Raw genomic sequence first — 26,163 nt, forward strand, 5'->3', positions numbered from 1 at the left:
ATTGCGCTAGAGTTACAGAAAATGCAGAGAATAAAAATTGTTTACCAGCTGTCAATGTCAAGGTTGTCAAAATTCAAGTTTTTTTTATTTATGTTATTAGCATGGATACCAGGATCATTTAGAGAGCGCGCACACGGCTGCGACTTGTCGCTTACATCATCGGTCTATGGGCTAGTACGAAAGTGAGAGAAAATAGTTCTAATGAAATTCCGCAACAGGGCGGGGCGCGTAAAATATATTATATTTCTGGTCAGGGTACGTAGCCGAATGGCACAAACGTTCACGAAATGAAAGTATATATCTATCTCTATCGCTCTTGCGATTGGCGCGACGAGCCAGACTACCTTTCACGGCGTTTCGTTTTCGTTTCGCGTCGCAGAAATGTCATTCTGCTACGGCACCAGGCTTTATTTATTAGTCGTTCAGGCACCTTACCGGCCGACTAGAGAAATATAGCAAATAAGAAGTACAAAGTCAATTTAATTATTCCAATTTTAATTACAATTAAATATGTACATTTTCGCCCTTTGCATAAAACCAACTATTATAATATTCTGTAATAAAACCAATTGTTACAATAACATGCAATATTTAGTAATTGCTTATTTATGCATGATTATTTTCACACTCTTACAACCTGGCAAAAAAGAATAGAAAATAATAGGGGCACCACCGTCTATATAAATCATTTTGCATGTGGCAACTATTATGACACTTTTTAATCAGAACAGTTAAGTGTTCTAGTATCTTCTTAGTAGTTTGTGGTTCTACTCTTTTTTTGCAAAGCTTTACAAATCAATATGTGTGTATAATCGGAACGACCCACTTTAATTTCTAATGTTTGCCAGGCTGTGGGTACCATCTATTTACTTTTACCCCATAAAATTTTGGTGTCGTCTTTATTCCATTAACTCTTGATTTTTATTTTCACAGCTTCAGCAATATTTTCGTAGCTAACAGACGACCGCCCCGTACTTGGAATTTTGAATTTATTCACGAATCACGAACTACGATTTTTTCACGTACATAAGTGAGAGCGATGGCCAGGAAAGGCGCACGGAAATGGCGATGGATATCACCAGCCCAAGCCCCTGCTTCTCTGGCTCTGCTGGCAATCACCTGGCAGTAGACCGGGACTGCCTCGTACCACGTGGAGGCGGTAATCTTGAATTAGTCGCCCAGGATCGTGAAAATTGGACGATTCTTCTAATGGCCGTTGTACACATGGGGCCAACGGTTGGACCAACCCTTGGAGGAACACCTTGGCCAAGCGTGTTGAGGGCTACTTGGCCGTACGTCGGCAGTTGGCGCCAGCGCTGGCCGGCCAACCGACTGGTGTCGGTTTTTTGTCCACACATCAAAGGATCTTGGCGTCAATGGCCAACTGCGTTTACACGTTGGCGCCTCATCCAGTTTGTCGTCAGCCGTCAGAGAGGACAGTAGTGAAAGATTTACGAAAATAATAAGTTTATCTATGCCAATAATAGTGTTGATTTTAGGAAATACAATAGCCTTGCAAATGTTTAATGTATTGCCTAAAAAAGATAAATTTAATGTGCTTATCAGAATATTCAAAAAATTGTTAATATTTCAGATAATTTAATTGTATCACGAGGTTATTATTTACTAATTAAATTTTGCTGACAACGTGAATGACCTAGAATTACCTAGCTTTTTCCATTCTACGTCCATCTTTTATGAAGGGCCAATGCAAAGTGATTGGTTCATCAATGTGTAAACAGCGACTCTTATCTCAGTCAAGGGGCTGCTCCAAGGGTTGGCCCCATGTGTACAGCGGCCTTAAGAGCCCGATGTCCCTAATGAGGGATAACAGGATCCATCATCATCAACTGAGAGCGAGAAAAATGATTATTTCTCGCTTCCACTTACAGGATAGTATGCGGATGACCTTGGTGCGGTGCGGGCGTATGTTAGCACTTTTATATCTACTTTATAGCACTTTTATGTCCTTTTTGACGATTTCCTTTCATCTCTGTAATTTTCTTTTGCTATAGTTTTTTTCTCATTGGAAAGTATATTAAAGATATCTAGTGACTTAGTGACAGTAGGATTTGGTTTTTAGACCACAGTGACCTGTTGCTGTGTTTGAACTTTGTCATGAGTATTTTCTTTTTCTAGCTTTATGAGTGGAATACACTAGAAGTTTTGTTTCCTGTCTTTTATTTGAATCTTTATTATTATCTTTAGTTTCATCAGAATTAATTTCCTTGTGAGTTATGTTAATTTCTATTGATGTATGTGTTTTATGATCAATGCTGTGTTCAGAATTCTTTGTACAGTTTCGCTTTTTATGAGTTGAGTATATTTGTATTTGTGAATCTTGTGTTACACTATTATCATTTTTTAGCTTAGTAATATTGTAACAACTTTGTTTTTTATGAGAGGAGTATATTTGTATATGCGATTCTTGTGCTTTATAAGAATTATTCTCAGAATCTTCTGTAATATTCATTCCATTAGATTTGTCTATCTGTTCTATTGTATTTGTAGATCTCTTCTTCTTGGAGTATACTTTCATAAGTGGTTTCTGTGTTTCAATTTGATTATCTTCGGTAGTGTCCGTGGATTTTCTGTCCTTGTCTACATTTGCATTAATTTTATATGTGTGTCCCTCTATTCTTTTACTTTTGTCCTTATTAGTATCATTCTTAGGATTTTTAATATTTTTTACAGATTTATAATGTGTCCTATGTCTCTCATTTTCTTTCTTACAATCTTGTTTATTGTAAATTTGTAAACGGTCTTTTCTATTTCGTGTATCATAAGGCTTTCTTAAAGTGGTTTCAGAGTTTCGTTTGTGATCATTTTTCATAATGTTGGGACTGCTTTCTTTTTTGAGAGTAGAGTGTGCTTGAATTTCTGCTTGTGTTATTTTATTCTCAGAGTATGTTCGAATAGGTTTATCTTCCGTAATTTCTGTTTCGTCTCCTATCAAGGTGACTTGAGCTGTTTGAGTAGTCATATTTCTGATCTCTGTGTTCGGTATTCCATTCATCAAGTCATTTTCAACATTTGTTGTACCAGTTTTAATATCGCATCGCTTGTTGTAAGTTGAATGGAGTTCTTCGTCACTATGCTGTAAATCAAAAAAACAAACATTTCCTTAGAACTCACGCGGCAGAAATGATGTCGGATGTTATGAATTCAAAAACAAGCAAATAATATCAAATATCAGTGTTGAGAGACGGTCAGTTTTATTTCTAGTTTACATAAAGCACTTGCTATGATTATAATCATACAGGTAACTGACTTAGCGATAACCATTCGGTATCAAATATTTTTCTTGAAGATCGATAAATAGCCTTCAAAATATGAGTATAGGTACTCTGATGATACCCTTACAGATTGACTGGAAACTTAACATAATTAAGGTAATTAATGTTATGTTAATTGAAATGTTAAAATACGTACACATTCGTCATTTGGAGATTGTGTATCCAATCGCATGGATGACCCATCAGATTCGTAGCCAAATTCCATAACAGTCGCTTCCGGACTTGGATCTTTATCTGTAGCAAATGAAAGTCCAGATATTTCCATGCTTGGATCTGTATTTGAAAATGTATCTGTGGCTAATGGATCTGAATTTAAAGGTGTAGCCAATGAGCAGGATCCAGAATCCATGCAAGTTATATCCCGATTTGGCACGGTAACTGTATGTGACTGAGCTGTATTTTGATCTCTAGAAGTTGCCAACAAACACGATTCAGTTAATTCCATACGGTTTGCTTCTGCATCTGGAACGCTATTTTTAGCCACAGAATCAGTTTTAGATATTTCCATATTCTTTGGTTCTGGAGTTGGGGCTTTATCAGGGCCTCTTGGAGCCGCTTGAAGACTGGAAGAGTGTCGGATATCGTCGATGTTCGGTTTATCGAACTTAAAGAGGCCAAAGTTATTGTAATAATCATCAAAGTCCACAAACTTTGAGTTATGTAAACTTTTTGGCTTATTTTTAGATCTTTTGCTTGGTCTACAATCAAACATATCTTCGCTTAAAAATTTACGTTCTGGTTTCCTTGGCTTGTCAAGACCCAGATATTGCAAATTTCGGTGATATTCGTAAGGGTTGAATAGGTCTAAAGATTTCTGGTTAGGTTGATAATCTAAGTTTTCGATGATCAACATTCGGAGATCGGAAGAGTTTTCATTAAATTCAAGGGCGCCAATTTGGTTTATTATATTAGCTTGTGGGTTGCGTTGGAGATCTATTGAGAGTTGGTAATCTTTCTGTTTTCCGTAGGGTTTTCGAATAGAATTGGTGGAACATTCGGCAAGGGGATCTTCCTGTTCGTCAGGGGGTTCCGCTTTTACTACTGGCTCTTGTAAGATTTCCTCTGTCGCTTCCAAATCAGGTCTGAAAATAAGCAATGCCGTGACATAAAATGAGGGAAGTTTAGCAAAGTGACTATGATAAGTATTAATAGATTTTGAGTATGAAAAGTGTATGATGATAGTATTTTCGATTAAAAATGTGTGTAATTTTTTATTTACTTTGGTTGATTTTGGCCACCGATGCTGCCCAACGCTGTCAGCGATATAGTGACGTCATCGAATTCAAACCTTACGCATGTCAAAACAATCACTAACATAATGAACTTTATGCCTTCATACTTAAAAAGTCAGAAAATGTTGTTTTCGAGTAGAATGTCTTGATGCACAAATAATCTATAGATTATCACGACTGTGTTGTTTTCGCATGACTACGTAAAAGTATACTTTACAATTTTTGGCTGCTTTTAAGTCATAATTTAATACGGTAATATTTTATTTCGGTTACTTGGACAGTACTTAATCATATAAGAGAGACTTTCTTTTGCAGCTCACTGTACCTATACTTGGTTGTACATTTTAATACTTTTATTTTGATTCTGTGTATACGAAAAAAAAAAATCTAAATAAGATAATTTAAATAAAATACTGACTCTGCTGTAACGACGTCCTCTACAATATCAGCATGTTTTTCATTGTCGTGTGTCAATGCATAAAATAAATCTTTGAGCTGCAACTCCTTTTGTATGGCGCTGATCAAGATCTGCATTTCTTCCTGTAAGTAATACATGCGAGAGTTAGGGGCAAATGGATTTCTACTGAATAATCCCGGACAAGCCGTGAATAGGGACGACGACTACATAAAAAAATTGCCATTTTGTTTAGTCCGTCAGTTAGATCGTCCAAAAATACTAAACACGTATTTTTAACTTTCTATAATTATTAAAAAAATACCAAAATATTGTAAAGCGTCAAAGTTCCGGAGTGACGTGACGTAGGCTTGTGACGTCACTTAAGTAAAAATTGTTCCTAGGCATGACATCATGCGAAACTTCAACGCACTGTACCGTCGCGTCGTCATTTTTCGTTTATGACAAAAAAGAAAAATATGTGTCCAAAATTCTTTGATAATATAACAGTCAGTAATTAAACACATTTAGTCCTGAATGATTGTTTGCTTATGATCCGGCAGCCGCCTACCTTAAGGCACTGTTCCCAACAGGGACCGGAAAACCCCTTTTTAGGCTTAACTTCATCAATTTGCTTACCCAATCAATTTTCTTACTAAATAAAACGGTAAGCTTTTTTAAAGGTAACCTTTTAAAACGGTAAGCTTATTGAATCTGTTACTATGAGGTTACCATAACTACTAACTAAGTTAACTCCGAAACCCTATCGCGATAGGGTTTTTAAAACCTGTTTTCATTGAGTTATGGTAAGCTTTATCCGTTCCTTGTTGTCTTTCTACATTGAAACTGGTTTGCTATAGATAGAGCTTGTCTCAGACGCATGCACTTGAATTTGCGTAGTTATTACCATTTGACATGTACGTCATTTAGTTTCTGTATTTGATAGCACACACACACACACACACACACACACTCATAAACGCGAATTCACACCCACACTTGTCCTGTAATAAATACCTAAACTAAATAGTTAGTTTTTAGTTTTAACTTAGAACTTAGATATTATATAAGTCAATCTATTCTCTTTTTGTAGCAATTCGCGCCTGTAATGGTAACTCGGTTGTAATTTGATTTCCTACGGGACAGGCATTGCCTAGTGTAGGAATCACGCCAACTATTGGTAAGGCACAAAGGGTTTGCTTTTCAAATTCAAAGTTCTGTAATTAAAGTCTGTGTATATTGTATATGAATTTGTAAAGTTGAATAAATATGTTTTATGTTTTATGTTTATGTTTTATGTTTTTAATTATTGACCTACTCGTACTCATCAGTATATTATAAGGGAATATGTAAATATGTAATATAATAAAATGAAGTAGGTTTTTACAGCAAGCAAGGTTTTGTACCTACTTTTAGGGTTCCGTAGTCAACTAGGAACCCTTATAGTTTCGCCATGTCTGTCTGTCCGTCCGTCCGTCCGTCCGTCCGTCCGTCCGTCCGTCCGTCCGTCCGTCCGTCCGTCCGTCCGTCCGTCCGTCCGTCCGCGGATAATCTCAGTAACCGTTAGCACTAGACAGCTGAAATTTGGTACCAATATGTATATTAATCACGCCAACAAAGTTCAAAAATAAAAAATGGAAAAAAATGTTTTATTGGGGTACCCCCCTACATGTAAAGTGGGGGCTGAATTTTTTTTTTTATTCCAACCCCAAAGTATGATATATTTTTAGATAGGTATTTAAAAATGAATAAGGGTTTACTAAGATCGTTTTTTGATAATATTAATATTTTTGGAAATAATCGCTCCTAAAGGAAAAAAATGCTCCCCCCCCCCCCTCTAACTTTTGAACCATATGTTTAAAAAATATGAAAAAAATCACAAATGTAGAACTTTATAAAAACTTTCTAGGAAAATTGTTTTGAACTTGATAGGTTCAGTAGTTTTTGAGAAAAATACGGAAAACTACGGAACCCTACACTGAGCGTGGCCCGACACGCTCTTGGCCGGTTTTTACTTTTAATTTTTATTTATTTTGAACTTCACTATCAGTCTCATAAAAATAACTATAACAATGCATGTGCTCAAAAAGTGCGTTTACAATGCATGTGCTCGAAAAGTACGTTTTTTACGAAGCAAAATCGTGCAGCAAGTAGTAGGTACTTTTAAAGTAGTACTTTTCCATACTAGTTCTTTTTACTTTAAATTTTGAACTTCACTATCACTCCCATAAAAATAGCTATAACAATGTATGTGCTCGAAAAGTGCGTTTTCTATAAAACAAAATCATGCGGAAAGTAGTACTTTTCCGCACTAGTGTTTTTTACATTCCAATTTTATTTAAATTTTGAAGGCCACCATCCGTCCCAGAAAAATCGTTCGGAAAGTTGTACATTTTCGCACTAGGGTTTTGTACTTTTTTTTTTTAATTATGAACTTCGCTATCAGTCCCGTAAAAATAGCTATTATAATGTATGTGCTCGGAAAGTGCGATTTATATGTAGCAACATTGTGCGGAAAGTAGTACTTTTCCGCACTAGCGCTTTTTACTTTTCAAATGTTTTTAAATTTTGAACTTCACTATACGTCCCAGAAAAATCGTGTGGAAAGTAGTACTTTTTCAAACTAGTGCTTTTTACTTTAATTTTTTTTTTATTATGAACTTCGCTATGAGTCTCATAAAAATAGCTATTATAATGTATGTGTGCTCGAGAAGTGCGTTTCCTATGAAACAAAATCGTGCGGAAAGTAATACTTTTCCACACTAGTGCTTTTTACTTTTCTTTTTTTTTACATTTTGAACTTCACTATCCGTCCCCGGAAAATCGTGCGGAAAGTAGTACTTTTCCGCACTAGTGTTTTTTACTTTTAATTTTGAACTTCACTATCAGTCCCATAAAAATAGCTATTACAAAAGTGCGTTTTCTATAAAGTAAGATCGTGCGGAAAGTAGAGTACTTTTCGGCACTGGTACTTTTTACTTTTATTTTTTTATTTTATTTAGGACTTCACTATCAGTCCCATAAAAATAGCTATTACAATGTATGTGCTCGAAAAGTGCGTATTCTATGAAGCAAAATTGTGCGGATAGTAGTACCTACTTTTCCGCACTAGTCACTAGTGCTTTTTACTTTTAATTTTTTTTTTAAATTTTGAACTTCACTATCTATCCCAGAAAAATCGTGCGGAAAGTAGTACTTTTCCGTACTAGTGCTTTTTACTTTTTTTTTAATTTGTTACTTCTCTATCAGTCCCATAAAAATAGCACTGTATGCGCTCGAAAAGTGCGTTTTCTATGAAGCAAAATCGTGCGGAAAGTACTTTTCCGCACTAGTGCTTTTTACTTTTCATTTTTCTTTAAATTTTGAACTTCACTATTAGTCCCATAAAAATAGTTATTAGAATGTATGTGCTCGAAAAGTGCGTTTTCTATGAAGCAAAATTGTGCGGAAAGAAGTAGGTACTTTTCCACAATATTCACTGGTGCTTTTAACATTTTTTTTTATTTTGCTTTTAACTTTAACTTAACTGATGACTGGGACTGATAGTGAAGTTAAACTTAACTTTAACTTCACTATCAGTCCCATAAAAATCGTGTGGAAAGTAATACTTTTCCGCACTAGTGCTTTTTAATTTTCAATTTTTTTATTTTATTTTGAACTTTACTATTATGAGTCCCATAAAACCAATGTCTTTCAAATTCGAAAATAGTACAAAACATAACTTTTAATTTTAATAATTACTAAAGTATTTTGTCTTATTATGTTTTTTTATTTACTCGCACAATGCAAAGTAAAGCATTGTTTGAAAACTTTGAAACATGTGCGCAAAGATGATTTCCGAAATTCCGACTCGTATCGGCTTATATGACACTCATCAGAAATCACCTACTTTCCGCACTTGTTGCATAAATAGCTATTTTGACATTTTTAACAAAGCCCAATTGAGAAGATGTTTTCAATTATCTAATCGTAAGATATCGATATAATTATTTGCTTTGTTCTTTCACAATATTTTTTTTAGTTAGTTCTTTACTAAAATTTGCTCTCGAGTATGAGCGTCTTTGCTGAGATGGTCCGACGGCCAAACAAAAGGTTGATCTTTAAAAAGCTAAAACTAGAATTGTTCGGAAACGCACAGGTAAGATAGATAAACAATAGAACGACCCGGCGCGCGCTACGAATGCATTCAATGCCAAAACACACTATGATAATTCAGGTCAGTTATGTTTTAAATTTTAGTGTAAGGTTTTAAAGTCCAATATTGTTTGAATCGAAATAAAACTACGTTATTTGAATCGACATAAACTTGTTTAGAGACGATACGTATGAGCTTGTACTCGCTATGGTTATTCAATAATAAGTTGAATTTCAATGTGCGCAGAGATTAAAGTTGCTTAAACGGTTTAATAATTAAAATGATAGGGTAACCTTTAAGACTGGGTTTGGTTTTCGTTAGAGGTTATTTAAGTTAACTGTATCAGATAGGCTTACCCTATCAAACAGTCACCCTTACAAAAGGTTACCATTATGGTTGGGGTTTTTAAAACAACTTCTAAAATAAGCCTATGAAAAACCCCGGTTATGGTAAGCGGTTCCGGTCCCTGGTTCCCAATGAGCTATCAGCTATAAAAACGAACAAAAGATAATCACTCCTGCGTAAATAAAAGAGACACGGCGATGTTTACAGTTACTCGCCCAGCGGTGAACTGTCAATATCGCCGTGTCTCTTTTATTTGCACAGGACAGGAGTGGTAGCTCATAGCTTACTAGCTCGCGGTAGGAACAGTGCCTTATATGGCGACCTTGCCAGGATCCATGTAAGGGAGGCGGCTGCTACAAATCTACCCTCCAAATTATCCTTAAGTTAGTTCAGGGTAAATGAAAACATTACACCTGTGGAGGATTGCTTGGGACAGACTTTGGGAGCCATATCCGAAGTAAGAATTTTGAACTTTGATTCACGGTTAGTTTCTTTAGATTTAGTTATAAGTATTGACCAACCCGATATTTAGACGTAGTTACACAAATACAGACAAAAATCAAAAATATTTACGTCTAATCCGGGCGAGTACTTACGGGTGTAGTATTGGCAGGGGATCGAAGCAGGAAGTGCGAACGGTGAGCCAACCGCAGGGCACATACGCCGCACCGCAACCCTCCACACTGGAGGCACCACCATTGGAAACCGAACCTTGCCAGACAAATACAGGCAATTTATTTAAATTAATTTCCATAGAGTACCTACTGTTAACACTTTCGAAACCGGGCTCTACGCGGCGCTACGACATTTTCGCTACATACGGGGAAACCCATGTAATCGGCTACGCTTCTACGAGCGGTGTGCCCGACAGTCGGGTTCTTGGTAGCGAAAGTGTTAATATTTTTTGTTGAATACTTTTGTATGTTAAATTGTATTTGTTATTTAATGCATGTTAATTATAATTGATAAGATGTAATGTTTTGAAAAGAAGTGGCCCGCCGAGTTTCTTGCCGGTCCCATAGTGGATACGAAGGGGGTATCCAACTGAGGGGGGACGGAAATGTCGAGGCTGAGGCGTAGGGTTAGAGCCGGCGTAGCTTTATTTGACGTTCATATGCGCATTGTAATATGCCTACATGAAGAATAAATATTTAATTTTAATTTTCAGGGATTAGGGAGGGGGATTAAGTTTACTAGCAGGCAAAAATGGCGCACTAGGTCGGAAACCGGACGCTATATATAACAGCCTGCTTGTATGGTTGAATTGGTTGGTCGCCCGGGATGTCCGGCATCTGACCAAATCTTGGCAAAAGAAAATGACGCCAAATTTGAAACATGTAAGTACCTCACAGAACACCCACCTAGAAGCCTCATTCGAGACGCAAATCACCAAACCTTGCGGGGCGAGGCGGGAGCGCACGGTGCTGCCATTGGTCGTTTCAAATAATGGCGCGTCTTCACGCGTAGCCGTAGGGATGGGATATGTTTATTATAGACAATGGTACCGGTTGTACTGTGGTGAATTGGGTGATCTGTGAAGTACCTACTTAGGGCTCACCGCGCGGCCGATAGGGAATATGCACGCAACGCAACTCCAAAATGGATAAACAATTTTTATTTGTAATCTTTATTGCTAAAAAACATACGTTTACAAAATATTTTTGAAATTTATCGTTATTTAATTTCCAAAAGGTGGATTTTTTTCCCGCATAAATTCTCAAAACGCAACGTGACGTTGACGTCATTCATTATACACCTGTAGAGAACGAGTCATTCTTTCTCGCTCCCACTCGTGTGAGCGGTGCTGACGTGTGACGTCAGATTCCGCTCAATCGAGCGCGCCAAAATGGCCGCGTTTGAATTGCCCGTAAACGATAGTGGTTTAAAATATTTTTGTCTAGTTTCTTACTTTATATTTTGGATATGTTTTTTTATTTTTAGTTATGTAATAACTTAGTAGAATCGTAAAAAAAGTCATGCATATTCCCTATTGTCTTCATAAAACGCGTGAATTCTTCCTTGACGTAAAGCCGCATTATCAACAAGCAATAACACTTAAAAATTGATTGAAAATATAGGGGCGAAAGGACAATTTCCATAGAAAATTTGAATTTCGCGCCACTTTTTAGTGCCAAGATTTGGTTGAACGTCTATAAATGCAACATTGCTTACCCTCTGATTGGTTTATCACACTCCATACATATTTCAACCACATCAATATATTTGGCGACAGCTGAAAATAAAAATTATTACTTTATCTTTCTGTGCTAAGTTTACCTCAACGTTAACTAAGGTTGCCTATACCACAGTATAATAAAGAGTACTATCGTATCGTACAGTATGGCTACTCTCGCTCCCCGATAAAAGTGTCGTCCACCCCCTCTCGGTTACCTCACAGTTACCGCCTGTCAAAAACGCGAACAGTCGACCTGTCATATGTCACTCATACAAGCATAGTACGCGTTCACCTACACGAGCTTGACTGTGTGCTAGGAACGGGCCTCTTTCATATACATATAAATGATCGCCAGTGTCCGAGGTGAGCCTATACTAAAATAAATATTGTTAAAGTTCTTTTGGTAGTCATAAAATAGTCATCTAAAAATGATTTATTTATAAGAACCCACCCCCGTTTATTCTGTATTGAAAATGGGGCATATGGCAGTAGTGTGACCCTTGATTGGGCATGAGAAGGTAAAAATTTACTCAATTTTTAAACTTGACAATGATATGTAGAGTTCTTCACAGGATGAGAAACGCTTATTTTAGGATTAAGAGCTAATAATATCAAATGGTAATTACCTGGCTCTTCATTTACAGAATCACATTTGTTTTCATTATTATCACCATCAATATCATTTGGTTCTTCATTTTCACTTTCAGTATCATTTAATTCTTTGCCCTTATAATGTCTAGGAATTGCAGTCATAACTAACCTAGGTAATATTTTGTTTGTATTTTTATAGCACTGATCAAAATGGTCTTCACAAACATAGCGTCTCCCTAGTGCTTCAAGGGGCAATTTTTTTAATTTGGGATTACCTGGAATGTGATGTTCTATAGTATATTACAGTATAAGCGCAGAAAAGAAGGAATACAAGAGGTGATAAATTACAAGTAGGAAAGTAAAGTAATACTTTTCATAATTAATTTGCAATTTTTTTTTTTATAGGACATTCTTACACAGATTGACTGAGGCCCACGGTAAGCTCAAGAAGGCTTGTGTTGTGGGTACTCAGACAACGATATATATAATATATAAATACTTATATACATAGAAAACATCCATGACTCAGGAACAAATATCTGTGCTCATCACACAAATAAATGCCCTTACCGGGATTCGAACCCGGGACCGCGGCGCAGCAGGCAGGGTCACTACCGACTGCGCCAGACCGGTCGTCAAATTAAAAAGACATGTATATGTAAAACAGTCAAATGAAAACAAATATTATGAGAAATAAACTTACCACAATTTTGAAGCCATATTTGAACACGTTGTTTGTGTTTTACAGGAAATCTGAATAGAGAGCGAGTTTCGCTTGTATTGTAGCAGTTGGCATATTTACAACTTCTTATGCCTGCCATTGTCCAATCTTCAAGTCAATGAGTCGGCAAAGTTGTAGTTAACTGGAACTGTTTGTTAAGCAAATTTATACTAAATAAATAAATAATAACAACTATGAATAACACAGGAACAGATATGGGTAAGGCCCAACCGAGATACAATGGGAGTCTCTGCAGAGACCGAGAATTTATAAAACAGAAGAATTAAAAATCAGCATTTGTCACTGAAATCTCATTAATAATCAAAAATCTCAAATATCAAATGTGTAATTTTAATTAATTTTAATTTTTTTAATACATACATACAATCACGCCTGTGTCCCATGAAGGGGTAGGCAGAGCACATGAAACTACTCAAGTTTCAGTGCCACTCTTGGCAAATAAGGGGTTGAAAGAAAACGAAACTATGACTGCTAGCCTCTCGCCTACACCACAATTTAACCCATATCCCACAGTCACCTTCTACGACACAAATGGGAAGAAAGGGGGTGGTGAAATTCTTAACCCATTACCACACGGCCAATTTTAATAATTTATTGATTCTATGATTCATTTTTGTATCTTATATAAAATGAAATTTGTTAGAATTGTTCAATTCAATTCAATTCTTTATTGCTTCCATGTTGGTACATAATTATTACAGGTGGCAGATATAAAAGGTAAAGCACAACACAACATGAGACCCTGTTAGGGTATTGCAAAAATATAAATAAAAACTATAACTAAAATATACACAAAGAATAAATTAATAAAATACATTATTGAATACATTATTGAATAGCTTATTGAGTTACTTTTGGAATTTATATAAATTAAAATAATCTTGTAAGGAATAAAAACAATTGTCAATTAAGTAATTTTTCAATTTTATAGCAAACTTATTCTATTTAGTCTCTTTGGTTATCTCTTTAGGCAAGTTATTGTAAATACGTACTTAGTTATTGTAAACTTGCTACTCGGAATAGCTAGTCTGTCTTTATGCCGCAGATTCATGTGATAGTTGCAATGATCTTTGACTTTAGAATTCTTTAGATCTTTGACTTAGTTATAGTGACTAAGAGAAAACATTGTACATATGTGTAGATATATTTTATTTTTAGCCTAGATTAGGATAAGCTTGCTGTATGTCCTCACAGGGCGTCATGAACTGACCCTACCTACTTACACCTGCATTTTAATGTATGTGCATGACTTTACAATGAATAAATGAAATGAAAAGAAATCTATGAACACTAAAGAAGGCTGTTAGCAACCTAAAACAATACTAGATATCTTGCAGAAGCTGATGTGCACAGAATAGCGTTTAATTCCATTGTGTCATATCAGTCACGAATGATAGACTGATTAGCAGAAATGTCTGCAATCGATGCCGTTAGGCTTAGAATAAATTTAAAAGTGGAAAATGTCTGCCTTGGGTGAGACTTGAACTCACGGCCTCTGGATCGATACTCCAGCGCTGTAGATAGAATCCGTCACTACTTTGAAAAAAATCTCGTATCTCACGCTGCTTCTCAAAGTTAAAACGCAGTAAGTCTACTTCTACAATTTTCTTTTTATTGACAGACGAAGATAAAAGTTTTTTTAAAAGTAGTGACGATACTCTTTATTGGCACACCTCAGCAAAGGCTACAGCGGTGACAAAACAATTGATTATACAGCCGCAATTATCGTTGGTTGTGTCGCCACCCCTCTCCTAGCCGCCTACGGTACATTTACGAGTCCGTAAAGGAGAAGGATGGCAACTTATTTGTGTGTGTGTGGTCAATATATATACTGACCACCAAACAGAATGCATGGTATACATACCTGACATTTCTATAGATGATTCCTCATCCACGCTCACGCTGTCCCAACCTTCTCGGGGCCAGGTGAGCCTCTGATCTGCTTCGCTTGCTTTTATGTTACGGCGGCTGATTGTCACTCCGTGATCTGTGGGTTTTAAGTGCTCATGAATATGGTATTCTCCTAACAACCGTCCCTTAGAACATACATCATCGTCATACTACTCATACTAAGGATTGATCTTATTCAACCAGACAGGGTACACCAAATACATCTTCCTCGGACGCCTACACGCCCAAGTGGATAGTCGAGACGTACCGCCACACTACGGCACGTCTGTCTGGAGCTCGGCGGGTGTGAGGACGTGCTGAACTGTCAACACCCTCGTACCTATCATACCGACTCTTCTGGAGAACTCGTCTTCCAGGATTGATAACAGTGAGGGCCGTCGGCGTACCTCTCGACCCCCGGCGACCTCGTCTTTCCGGGCTGAGCCAGGTACGCCGCCGACGTGCCCCTCGACCCCCGGCGACCTCGACCCCCGGGCTGAGCCGAGCACGCCGTGGACTTGCACCTCACCCTCTGGCGATCTAGTCTTACCAGGATTGAGAACAGTGAGCCGTCGACGTACCTCTCGACCCCCGGCGACCTCGACCCCCGGGCTGAGCCAGGTACGCCGCCGACGTGCCCCTCGACCCCCGGCGACCTCGACCCCCGGGCTGAGCCGAGCACGCCGCGGTCTCACCATGATTGAGCATGCATGCTTATTCTAAGTGTGTCTACCTGTCACTTACCGGCACCTTTAGCGTGCCTTGTCTGCTGCGCCTCTGGAGAACTAGTCTTCCAGGATTGAGTACCATACTTACTATTTAGATAAACAACTCGGCACCTAGTGGCACCTTTAGTGCGCCTTGTCTGTTACTAAGATAATCGAGGTAATAGCCTTTAGTTAGATATGGAAACAATTGTAAGAGATACCATTACACCACTGTGAGCCACCAAGTATAAATAAATACTTAGCTTTAGTCGTCTCTGCAATATCTGGATAGCACGTGGATCACTTCACTGTGTGTTACACTTTTAAGTACTGGCGCGTTTCTCGCGCCTCGTGGAATGTCTACGTGGCACGTAGTTTGACAACTTTGAGATACTTACTATGGCTCCACCCAGAGGGCGCCGCCAGTGTTGCCGCAGGGGAATATTCTTGGGGCTCTATAGTTTCGCGTTGGTCGCGACACTCCCCACTACAGGCAGCAAAACTGCGACTAAGTTGCTGGTCCACTCCTTAATCTTCTCAAGAGCACGAAGCGCCGCTGCTCTCTTAGGTCTGGACTCGTCGTGATGTTCAGCCGACGCGATGTTCTCTAGGTGGTGCGTTTCAGGATCAGTGTTCTCGCAGAACGTCATGTCTTTGACTGCGAGTGGGTCTGGTTCGGGTATGGACTTAGGCTCAGGCTCGTGTAACTGACTAGATGCAGGCTCTAATAAGACTGAATCAGACGGTATTTCTTCTGACTCGTTTAATTCTGTTAATTGATAAGATTTCTGCTCAGAAGTCTTAAGAACGTCGTTAGTGGATTCTTTCATCACGTCGTCCCTTCTTGTTGGATGTAGGACGTCAGGAACCTGTACAGATTCTTCTACGCTTTCTTCATGTGACGTTTGTTTACACTGTTCCTCTCCATCTTCGATCTCTAACGGGTAGAGATGCGCGATAGATCTTGTATATATTGTATCTCCTACTTGGACCGTGGCTACTCTACATAAACCATCGGCGCCTTCCTTTAAAGATACTATTTTCCCAACTTTCCAATTGATCCTATTCTTCGTGTCGCCTTTTATTTGCACTATCTGACCTATTTTTGGCGTTAATTTTGAAGTCACTCTAGGCTCCTTAGGATGATGGGAGTATCTTTCTCTCAAATTTAGGAGATACCTGTTCTCAAACATCTCTTTGAATTCTCGTAGAATGATGAGCGCTTTCTTCCAACCTTTAATTAGATTGTCTTTGGTTACTGTCCCATGTGACGTAATAGGATCCATGCTCGACGTTTCCATTACGATACATTTTCCCATGGTAAGAAAGTCTGAGGGTTTTAATACGTGGTCAGGTTCTGAATCCACGTAGGTTAAAGGTCTTGTGTTAAGTACTGCTTCTATTTCCTTAACTGTTGTTGCCAGCTGGCTGTCATTCAATAAGTGTTTTTGTAAGGTTTTCTTCATACAATTCTTGGTTAAGCCAATCAACCTTTCGTAAAATCCTCCATGCCATGGGGCTAATTGCGGTATGAATTTCCATTTAATCTCCTTTTCTATGCAATATGGGTCTTGAAGAATTTCAGAAAGTAACTTGTAATGAGCTGCGTTGTCAGATGTAATTAAGGTAGGCACGCCTCTCGCTGATATCATCCTTTTTAAGGCCAGAAGACCTTCTTCCGCTGTTAGATCCTTTACCACTTCCAGGTGAATGGCTCTTACCGCTAAACATGTATAAAGGCTAATCCATCTTTTACAACTGCCATTCCCGTTGTTAACTAGAAGTGGTCCCAGGTAGTCTGTTCCAACGTACGTAAAAGGAGAGCTGTAATTGACTCTCTCTTTAGGAAGAGCAGGGGTTTCTGGTAGTCTATAAGGTCCTCCATCATGTTTCATACATTCAGGGCATCCCTTTAATATCCGTTGGACTTTACTTCTTCCTTGAGGAATCCAATACATTTCTCTTATTTTATCAAGCGTGTGGCTGACACCTACATGTTTGTTCTCTTGATGAGTTTTCATTATAATTTCCTTCGTGAAATCTGACTCTTTTGGTATGAGTATAGGGTATCGTTTGTCGAACGACCAGTTTGCGTTTTTCATACGACCTTTGCATCTCAATAGGTCATCAATGTCCTTGAATACTCCTAAGTTTCGACTTAGATTGGTTTCTTTTCCTTCTACCTCTAGAGGAAAATATTTAGCTTGAATTTCTTTTAATTTATGAAGCTTGTCGTCTGTTGACTGATTATTTCCTATCACTTCATTTGGTGTTATAATTTCCTCCGTTTTCATCGGGTTGACATTAACAACTGGATCTTCTTTATCGACCATCTCTATGTCTTCTTGGAACCCAAGACCCTCCCCTGTCAGAAGAGAACTGGTTGGCTCACTGCCGGATGTGGTTGGCCATTTCTGTGGATCTTCTGTTATGAACTGCGGACCATTCAGCCATTTCTCCTTATCCTCCTCTGTACGAAGGGGTCTTGTGCCTACATCTGCTGGGTTCAAGCTTGATGGTAGATATCTTATCTCCAGGTCTTTGTTTGTCTTGATTTCTTCTACTCGTCTGGCAACGAAGGGAGGAAGTAGTTTGTTAGACTTACACCATTCGATGACAATCTGACTATCGGTCCATAAGACTTGTCTTACTATTTTCTGTTGCAGAAACTTAAGGACGAACTTCATCAGTCTACAGCCTATCAGTACTCCCAGAAGTTCTAGACGGGGTATCTTGAGGTTATCTTGATCCTTGGTTGGTATCAGACGGGATTTACCCATGATAAAGCTTTTCTTCGAGCCACAGACTAGAAACACCGATGCTGCGTAGGCTTGTAGTGAAGCATCTGTGAAGCAGTGCAGTTGGTAATTCGCTTCCGTTGGTGTCTTCATGTAACATCTATCCACCGATACCTTTCCTATGACTTCTAGGTTCTGTCGGATGATGTTCCACTCTTCTGTTAGCTCGCTTGATAATGGTGAGTCCCAAGATACTCCGGCCTTCCAAAGTCCTTGCAGAAAAAGTTTAGCTGATAATGTATGAGGTGCCGCGTAACCGCACGGGTCATAAATTGATGCGATAGTCTTCAGTATTCCTCTTTTTGTGACTGCTTCCTCTTGGAGGTTGGGCTTCAGCTGGAGGGTGTCCTTTTTTATGTCCCACTCTAAGCCAAGTACTTTTATCTTGTTTTCTTTACATGTATCAGGGACCATCTTCATGAATTCTTCGGAGTTAGAACTCCAATCCCTGAGTGACATTGAAATATCTTGAAAAGATCCTTTTAAACTTTTGTAAAGCTCTATTGCTTCAGCTGTAGTACTACAGCCTGAAACAAAGTTGTCTACGTATATGTCATTCGCTTTCTGCCTGACATGCTGATCTTCTGCATTATTTAAATGTTCTTTAATAGTCGCATTCAGTAGAAACGGTGAAGATATCACGCCGAATGGAACTCTGCAGAATCTTAGGTAAAGTAGGTTATCCTGAGATACTGGTTTAGAGGTATCTTTAAGCCATAAGAATCTGGTAACGTCACGATCCTTCTCGTGTAATGCCATCTGTAAAAACGCCTTTTCTATGTCGGACGTCAATCCTATGTGATGTGTCCTGAATTTGATGAGTAACCCTGTAAGGTCTTCAAGCATGAGTGGTCCTCTGTATAAGCACTCGTTCAGACTCTTGGTGTTCTTGTTACTCTTGGAACTAGCATCATACACGATTCGCATAGGTTTTCCTCGATGACGTACTCCATGGAAGGGTAGGTAGTGAATAGCGTTACCAGTTGACGTTCCTGATGTGGGTACGACTTCTATTATACCCTTAGCTAATTGTTGTTTAAATGTATCGTCGTATGACATTAAGGTTTCTTGGTCCATGCGCTTCAGTAAACTTGACAGACGCCCAAAGGCGATTCCAAAGTTATTAGGTAAGTCAGGCGGATAAGTTATCCATGGCCAGCTTACCGTGTATCTATTGTTAATTTTTACTGTAGTTTCATTAAAATTTTTAATAGCTTCTTCTTCTCTTGTTGCTTTAGGTGAATCACAAATTCCTATACATTCCAATTCCCAAAGGTTTTTAATGTCTCCATCACAAAGAGGTGAATCTGGTTGATGAAGCTTCGTTTCAATACAAGTTTGAGCATAAGTCACTACATATGATTCCTCTTCAAGCTGTGGTTCCGTCTTGCCACTGACTATCCATCCAAGGGCAGAATCCACTAGAAACAAGTTACTATCTAGTTGTATCTTAGTTTCATAAATAATGTTAAAGTAGTAGTCGTTTCCGATTAGAATCTGCACCTGTCCGCTTACAGAACCATCATCCGCCAGTACATAAGACTCGGGTACGCCCCGTAACTTGACATTTGGGATGAATCCTCTTGAAATGCGTTGGACACAGTTAGCTTGTATAACTATCTTCTTATTTGTTCTAGTTACTAACTGTAGAATCACTATAGGACTATGTATTTCCTTCGGAGGATCTTCACCGAAGGTGAAAATTGTCAAGAGACTTTCTTCTTCGACTGGAAGCTTCAACTCCTTGGCCGCTTGAAATGTGACATAAGAACGTTGAGACCCTGGGTCTAAAATTAAACGGTATTTACACAATACATTATTCTTATCACCTAAGGGGTTAGCATAAACAACAGCTGTCTGTAGAGTGGTGATTCCTCTTTCTGAAATAGTCAAGACTTTTTCTTTGTTTTGGGATCCTTTGGAGAATTTGAAGGGCATAAGGCCATGTTGTGCCTTTCCTTTCCTGGGCAAAGTCTACAAGTCCAGTTTTCCTTACAGTCCTTTACAAGATGATTCTTCCTAAAGCATATAAAGCATCTTCCGGTCAACCGCTTCTTTCTTTCCTCTAAAGTAGAAGCGTCCTGGCACGTATAATTGCGGTGTTTGCCGTTGCAGAATATACAACCTAAGATTTTCCCTTTTTCCTTTGGGTTAACAGTTGCAGATCTGTTAGCAGATGTTGCAACATTAGATACGCTCGGTTTGCTTCCTTTTTTGGGTTCATTGGCCCTTTGAAATTTTCCTTTTCTATTTAGTCCTTTTCTATTAGTACTTCCTTGATAATGTTGAGTATTTGAGGTATTATTTCCCTGTTGGAAATGATGCATTCTCTTCGCACGCTTTGCGTTCACATGCAGGGTACCGACAGTGCTGTCATCTACCTCATGTGATCGTTTCCTTCCAGCAATTCTCTCTGCATCTTCCTTTGCAGTGATAATTTTATTCAATTGTTCCCGGAGTTCTTGTGTGGACTCATTCTGAATTTTCAACTTTATTTCGTATATTAAATCCGAAGGAAATTTCTCCAAAATCATGAAACGAAGATGGTTGTGGTTGGTGTTTTCGCCAAGAGACTCTAGGATTTTAAGATTGCGCTCCACCTCGTTGAAAGTTCTTCTACAATCTTCTGCGCTGCTTTTTGCCGCTTCGATTTTGTATAATGTAGCATAGTGGGCATCAATCAGATGAGCTTTCTTGCCAAAACGTTCCTTTAGTAGAGTGACCGCTATCTTATAGTTTCCGTTAGTGGTAGGCAGGCCATCAATAGCTTTCTTAGCATCACCCGTCACTGAAGTTTTAAGATAAGACAGCTTGTCTACATCAGGTAAGTTTCTTGAGTCGATATTGCTGCTAAAACTATCCCAAAATTCGCACCAGGAAAGCACATCCCCGTTATAAACCTGTAGTTGGAGTTTCGGTAGTCGACAAGAGGAATTCACTTCAGGCGGCTTTTCCTGGGTCTCACGGGATACGGTGACTTGGTCGATCTTCGCCTTGAGTTCTGCTAAAGTCTCTTCTGCTAAAAGCTGCTGGCCACTAATCAAGAAAATTTCATCTGATGCAGGAGTTGTAGCTAAACGAAAGTATTCTGATAAATTAGCGTTGAGCCTATTCACTGCAGCTTGCAGTCTGTTATAGACGACCTGAGCCTGTCCTATGTTTTCTGACCGAACCGTACTGGGTATTGTTTCCAATTCAGCACCAATTTTTTCACTGGTGATTCGAAGTCTGATTAAGAGAATCTCGTCCATCTTGTCCTGGAAGGTACAGAAATATATACTATAAACTAGTATCTTTTATTAAAACTCTTATTGGGAAAAGTCTATTTAATTATCCTTCACAAGGATAGGTTTCTGACATTTTCTTTAATTATTTTAGAATGCTACTAGAAATGAGGAATTGTTTATTTTTTATTAATCTATTCTTATTATGGAAAACAACACTCAATAGTTAAAAGTAACAAAAGATTAAAATTTAATTTAATTTATGAGGACTCTTATTTGAAACTTTAATACTTTCACTTTAAAATTAATTTAATTAATGAGTTCTTTTATTTCCAAATTTAAATTATTTCACTTTAAATTGAATATCACTAAAGAAAATTGGAATATCTGTAAACATAACATACACACAGACATGTTATTGAACTCAAATTTATGTTAAGACTTATCACTTCTTATCAGTGCTTGTCAGTAACGTTGACGTTTACACGCAGGTAACTATAATATAACTTTGCACTGTCACTTTCACTCATTCAGCTTACTCATTTGTTTTATTTTTGTATTTAATTTGTATGACGTATTTTAACGAACACTATTGACACAAATTCACTTCTTATACTAAACCTGTAAAGAAGATGTTAATTCACATATACACACAATCAACATAAAAAAAACTTTCTCAAAGTTCTTTAAGGAATAAGTAAACAACATTGTGAATTCAGGAAAAATATGCGAGATATGCATAACATAATATCTCACGATGTTAAAAGCTTCTCTAAACTTTTAAAGAATACTAGAATTCGCCATTTTGACTCCGCTGCAAATACATTTCTTCATCCAAGTTAATCTTCGCCAATAACAAGTACAATGTCAAAATATTCAAGATATCTCTAATAAAACGTAATACGGATGTTAAAACTTGAATATTGACTGTAATATTATTTCTACTTTAGAACTTTAAACACGCCATGTTTCTTTGCAAAAACCACGAGGTCGTTTTCGCTAACTTTACGGCAAATTAGCTGACGATTGGTTTTTCTTTGAACAAACTTCATGTGATGACGAAGTAGTTATTTAAAAACTTACCGAGGAATTTCTTTTCTCTTTTCTCGTCTAATCCGGTGGTATGTGTCGAGTCCGTGATGGTTCACGGAGGCCGGTTCGTGTTTTTGTCTTCCTATGACGTAAAATACACATATTTTCAATAATCGTACTCATTCACCAATTTAATTCTTCTATAAAGCACTTGAAATTGTACAAAACAACTGCATCTTACCTATAAACTGGATGCAAACTTCTTGGGAACCAGCGCTGTTGCAGCTTCTCCGTAAACAAAGTTTCAAAGTAAAGCGTATTCTCTACGGGAATTAGTGTTGCCAGCCTTAGTCAGAACTCCCTGATTTCTGACATATTTAACGAATAAACTAACCGTAACTTGTTTCTTCTTCGGTCCTTTTAGATGCATCGTTATTACTTTTATACAAATACTTAATACTAAAATCTTAATTCTAATTAAGTTTAACACACATGTATCAAGTAAAATTCAAAGCGGAAAATTCCTCTGCCCCTTCTTATTTTACGCTTGTCTTATAAGACTTATAAGATATACCTGCAGTATACCATAGGCTAGTGCTTCTCTTCTTATCCCTGAAAAGATCTTCTAGCTTATATACTAATCAATCCAATATAATTACGAACACAAAGACAAAATTCTTACCGACTTATATCTATACACAGTTCAGTATGACCGTTTGACTTAATTACACATTCATCTTATAAGAAAATTCTCATTACTGCCTTCCAAGTCGAATCCGTTTGTAAAATAATTTCTTCTCTTCACTGAAGTTATCCGGTTAATCTTTTCGAGTCGTAATTTTCTCCCGACATTTCGGGTAATCTTCTTACTGTAACTGTAGCAACACTACTTCGTGCTATGGCCGCCGCGATGGCGCGATGGCCGCCATGTTTCGCTTTTGGCCAATCAGAGACGTATTCGTGACGTATCCCGGAAGCAACTGAAGCAACTTTGTTCAATAACATGACCTTTTATTTTTGAATAATGAATTTTTAATTTCATAAATTCGGACGAATACTGAAATCTTCATACTTTTATTTTTTAAACATTATTTATAACAATTGAGCCTTTTTTCTTATACGGGGAATAAAATGTATCTTATAAGTAAGTAAACCATCCTTTAGCCGAGAGAGTACGCCATGATGTATTTTCTCATATCCTGCCGTATTACACAGTCAATGAAATTACTTTATTCTTAAAAGTCTTCACTTATTGAGCTCTTGAAGTAACTTTCATAACTAAATGAGCCAAAATTGATGTTGAACCAGACCCTGTAATTATATGATTCCGCACGTGTACTTAAAGTACAAATCTTGCAATTTTTGTTACTATTGACACACACATGTTATTTTTCTTAGAATAATACGTTTAATGTTAGGATAGTATACCTTGCATTCATTTTAGGTTATGCCTTGATTCTATATCTGTTCAATCCCAGCACTAACCACCATTGTCGCCACCCCTCTCCTAGCCGCCTACGGTACATTTACGAGTCCGTAAAGGAGAAGGATGGCAACTTATTTGTGTGTGTGTGGTCAATATATATACTGACCACCAAACAGAATGCATGGTATACATACCTGACATTTCTATAGATGATTCCTCATCCACGCTCACGCTGTCCCAACCTTCTCGGGGCCAGGTGAGCCTCTGATCTGCTTCGCTTGCTTTTATGTTACGGCGGCTGATTGTCACTCCGTGATCTGTGGGTTTTAAGTGCTCATGAATATGGTATTCTCCTAACAACCGTCCCTTAGAACATACATCATCGTCATACTACTCATACTAAGGATTGATCTTATTCAACCAGACAGGGTACACCAAATACATCTTCCTCGGACGCCTACACGCCCAAGTGGATAGTCGAGACGTACCGCCACACTACGGCACGTCTGTCTGGAGCTCGGCGGGTGTGAGGACGTGCTGAACTGTCAACACCCTCGTACCTATCATACCGACTCTTCTGGAGAACTCGTCTTCCAGGATTGATAACAGTGAGGGCCGTCGGCGTACCTCTCGACCCCCGGCGACCTCGTCTTTCCGGGCTGAGCCAGGTACGCCGCCGACGTGCCCCTCGACCCCCGGCGACCTCGACCCCCGGGCTGAGCCGAGCACGCCGTGGACTTGCACCTCACCCTCTGGCGATCTAGTCTTACCAGGATTGAGAACAGTGAGCCGTCGACGTACCTCTCGACCCCCGGCGACCTCGACCCCGGGCTGAGCCAGGTACGCCGCCGACGTGCCCCTCGACCCCCGGCGACCTCGACCCCCGGGCTGAGCCGAGCACGCCGCGGTCTCACCATGATTGAGCATGCATGCTTATTCTAAGTGTGTCTACCTGTCACTTACCGGCACCTTTAGCGTGCCTTGTCTGCTTGCGCCTCTGGAGAACTAGTCTTCCAGGATTGAGTACCATACTTACTATTTAGATAAACAACTCGGCACCTAGTGGCACCTTTAGTGCGCCTTGTCTGTTACTAAGATAATCGAGGTAATAGCCTTTAGTTAGATATGGAAACAATTGTAAGAGATACCATTACACCACTGTGAGCCACCAAGTATAAATAAATACTTAGCTTTAGTCGTCTCTGCAATATCTGGATAGCACGTGGATCACTTCACTGTGTGTTACACTTTTAAGTACTGGCGCGTTTCTCGCGCCTCGTGGAATGTCTACGTGGCACGTAGTTTGACAACTTTGAGATACTTACTATGGCTCCACCCAGAGGGCGCCGCCAGTGTTGCCGCAGGGGAATATTCTTGGGGCTCTATAGTTTCGCGTTGGTCGCGACAGGTTGTGACAAAATACACAGAATTATTCACCGATTATTTCAGGAGGTTTTCATACACACGGTTTTTTGTAAAAATCGCAAACATAATGGGAGAGCTCTTTTATTCTTGCATTTACACAGTTTCTCATAAGAAACTGTCCATGAAACTAAACATTAAAATGTAATCACATAGTTATTGCTAATTTCGCTTAATACACACGTATCTCTGGTTTATTTACTAGATGAATGTAATGTTTTATTTATTTTGGGACTATCCGGCACAACCACGGCACAACAATATTGAACGAAATAAAATTGACAGCTGAGCTGACATTGACATTGACAGCTAAAGTGTGCACAGTCGGATGCTAAAAGTCGTAACAGATGGTGGTACAAGACTAAATTTTCAAGAAGCCAAAGTCACAGGCAGAAGCATAGTAAAATATTAAATTAAATATATAGACGGCCATGAAACCAAATCTTAGCTCTAAACAAAAACCGGCCAAGAGCGTGTCGGGCCACGCTCAGTGTAGGGTTCCGTAGTTTTCCTTATTTTTCTCAAAAACTACTAAACCTATCAAGTTCAAAACAATTTTCCTAGAAAGTCTTTATAGAGTTCTACTTTTGTGATTTTTTTCATAATTTTTAAATTTCAAAAGTTAGAGGGGGGGGGACGCACTTTTTTTTCCTTTAGGAGCGATTATTTCCGAAACTATTAATATTATCAAAAAACGATCTTAGTAAACCCTTATTCATTTTTCAATACCTATCCAACAATATGTCACACGTT

The 26,163-nt window shown here is 38.5% G+C and overlaps 3 protein-coding genes across 4 annotated transcripts; all 3 read right to left on the minus strand.

Annotated features, from left to right (window-relative positions):
• Positions 1–1,782: 1,782 nt before the first annotated feature.
• Positions 1,783–25,655, minus strand: LOC125237387. The gene is made up of 8 exons (XM_048144407.1): positions 25,426–25,655; positions 12,873–13,032; positions 12,205–12,444; positions 11,575–11,635; positions 9,999–10,113; positions 4,947–5,068; positions 3,433–4,378; positions 1,783–3,097 (listed from the first exon to the last, which is right to left on the minus strand). Exons 2-8 carry the CDS (start codon positions 12,988–12,990, stop codon positions 2,117–2,119), a joined length of 2,583 nt encoding a protein of 860 aa, XP_048000364.1. The 5' UTR covers positions 12,991–13,032; positions 25,426–25,655; the 3' UTR covers positions 1,783–2,116.
• On the minus strand, positions 14,652–17,934 carry LOC125237388. 2 transcript variants are annotated; one of them, XM_048144409.1, is made up of 3 exons: positions 17,313–17,934; positions 15,907–16,428; positions 14,652–14,898 (listed from the first exon to the last, which is right to left on the minus strand). In XM_048144409.1, the coding sequence occupies exons 1-2, from the start codon at positions 17,394–17,396 to the stop codon at positions 15,964–15,966; spliced, it is 549 nt and encodes a 182-aa protein (XP_048000366.1). In that variant the 5' UTR covers positions 17,397–17,934; the 3' UTR covers positions 14,652–14,898; positions 15,907–15,963. The 2 variants fall into 2 exon arrangements, with proteins under 2 accessions (XP_048000366.1, XP_048000365.1); XM_048144408.1 differs by having other exon boundaries at positions 15,907–17,934.
• Positions 20,196–25,397, minus strand: LOC125237389. The gene is made up of 4 exons (XM_048144410.1): positions 25,314–25,397; positions 22,804–24,305; positions 22,614–22,704; positions 20,196–21,563 (listed from the first exon to the last, which is right to left on the minus strand). Exon 4 carries the CDS (start codon positions 21,555–21,557, stop codon positions 20,196–20,198), a length of 1,362 nt encoding a protein of 453 aa, XP_048000367.1. The 5' UTR covers positions 21,558–21,563; positions 22,614–22,704; positions 22,804–24,305; positions 25,314–25,397.
• Positions 25,656–26,163: the final 508 nt, after the last annotated feature.

The sequence above is a fragment of the Leguminivora glycinivorella genome, chromosome 21 (genome assembly GCF_023078275.1).
Source record: "Leguminivora glycinivorella isolate SPB_JAAS2020 chromosome 21, LegGlyc_1.1, whole genome shotgun sequence".
Classification (NCBI taxonomy): domain Eukaryota; kingdom Metazoa; phylum Arthropoda; class Insecta; order Lepidoptera; family Tortricidae; genus Leguminivora; species Leguminivora glycinivorella.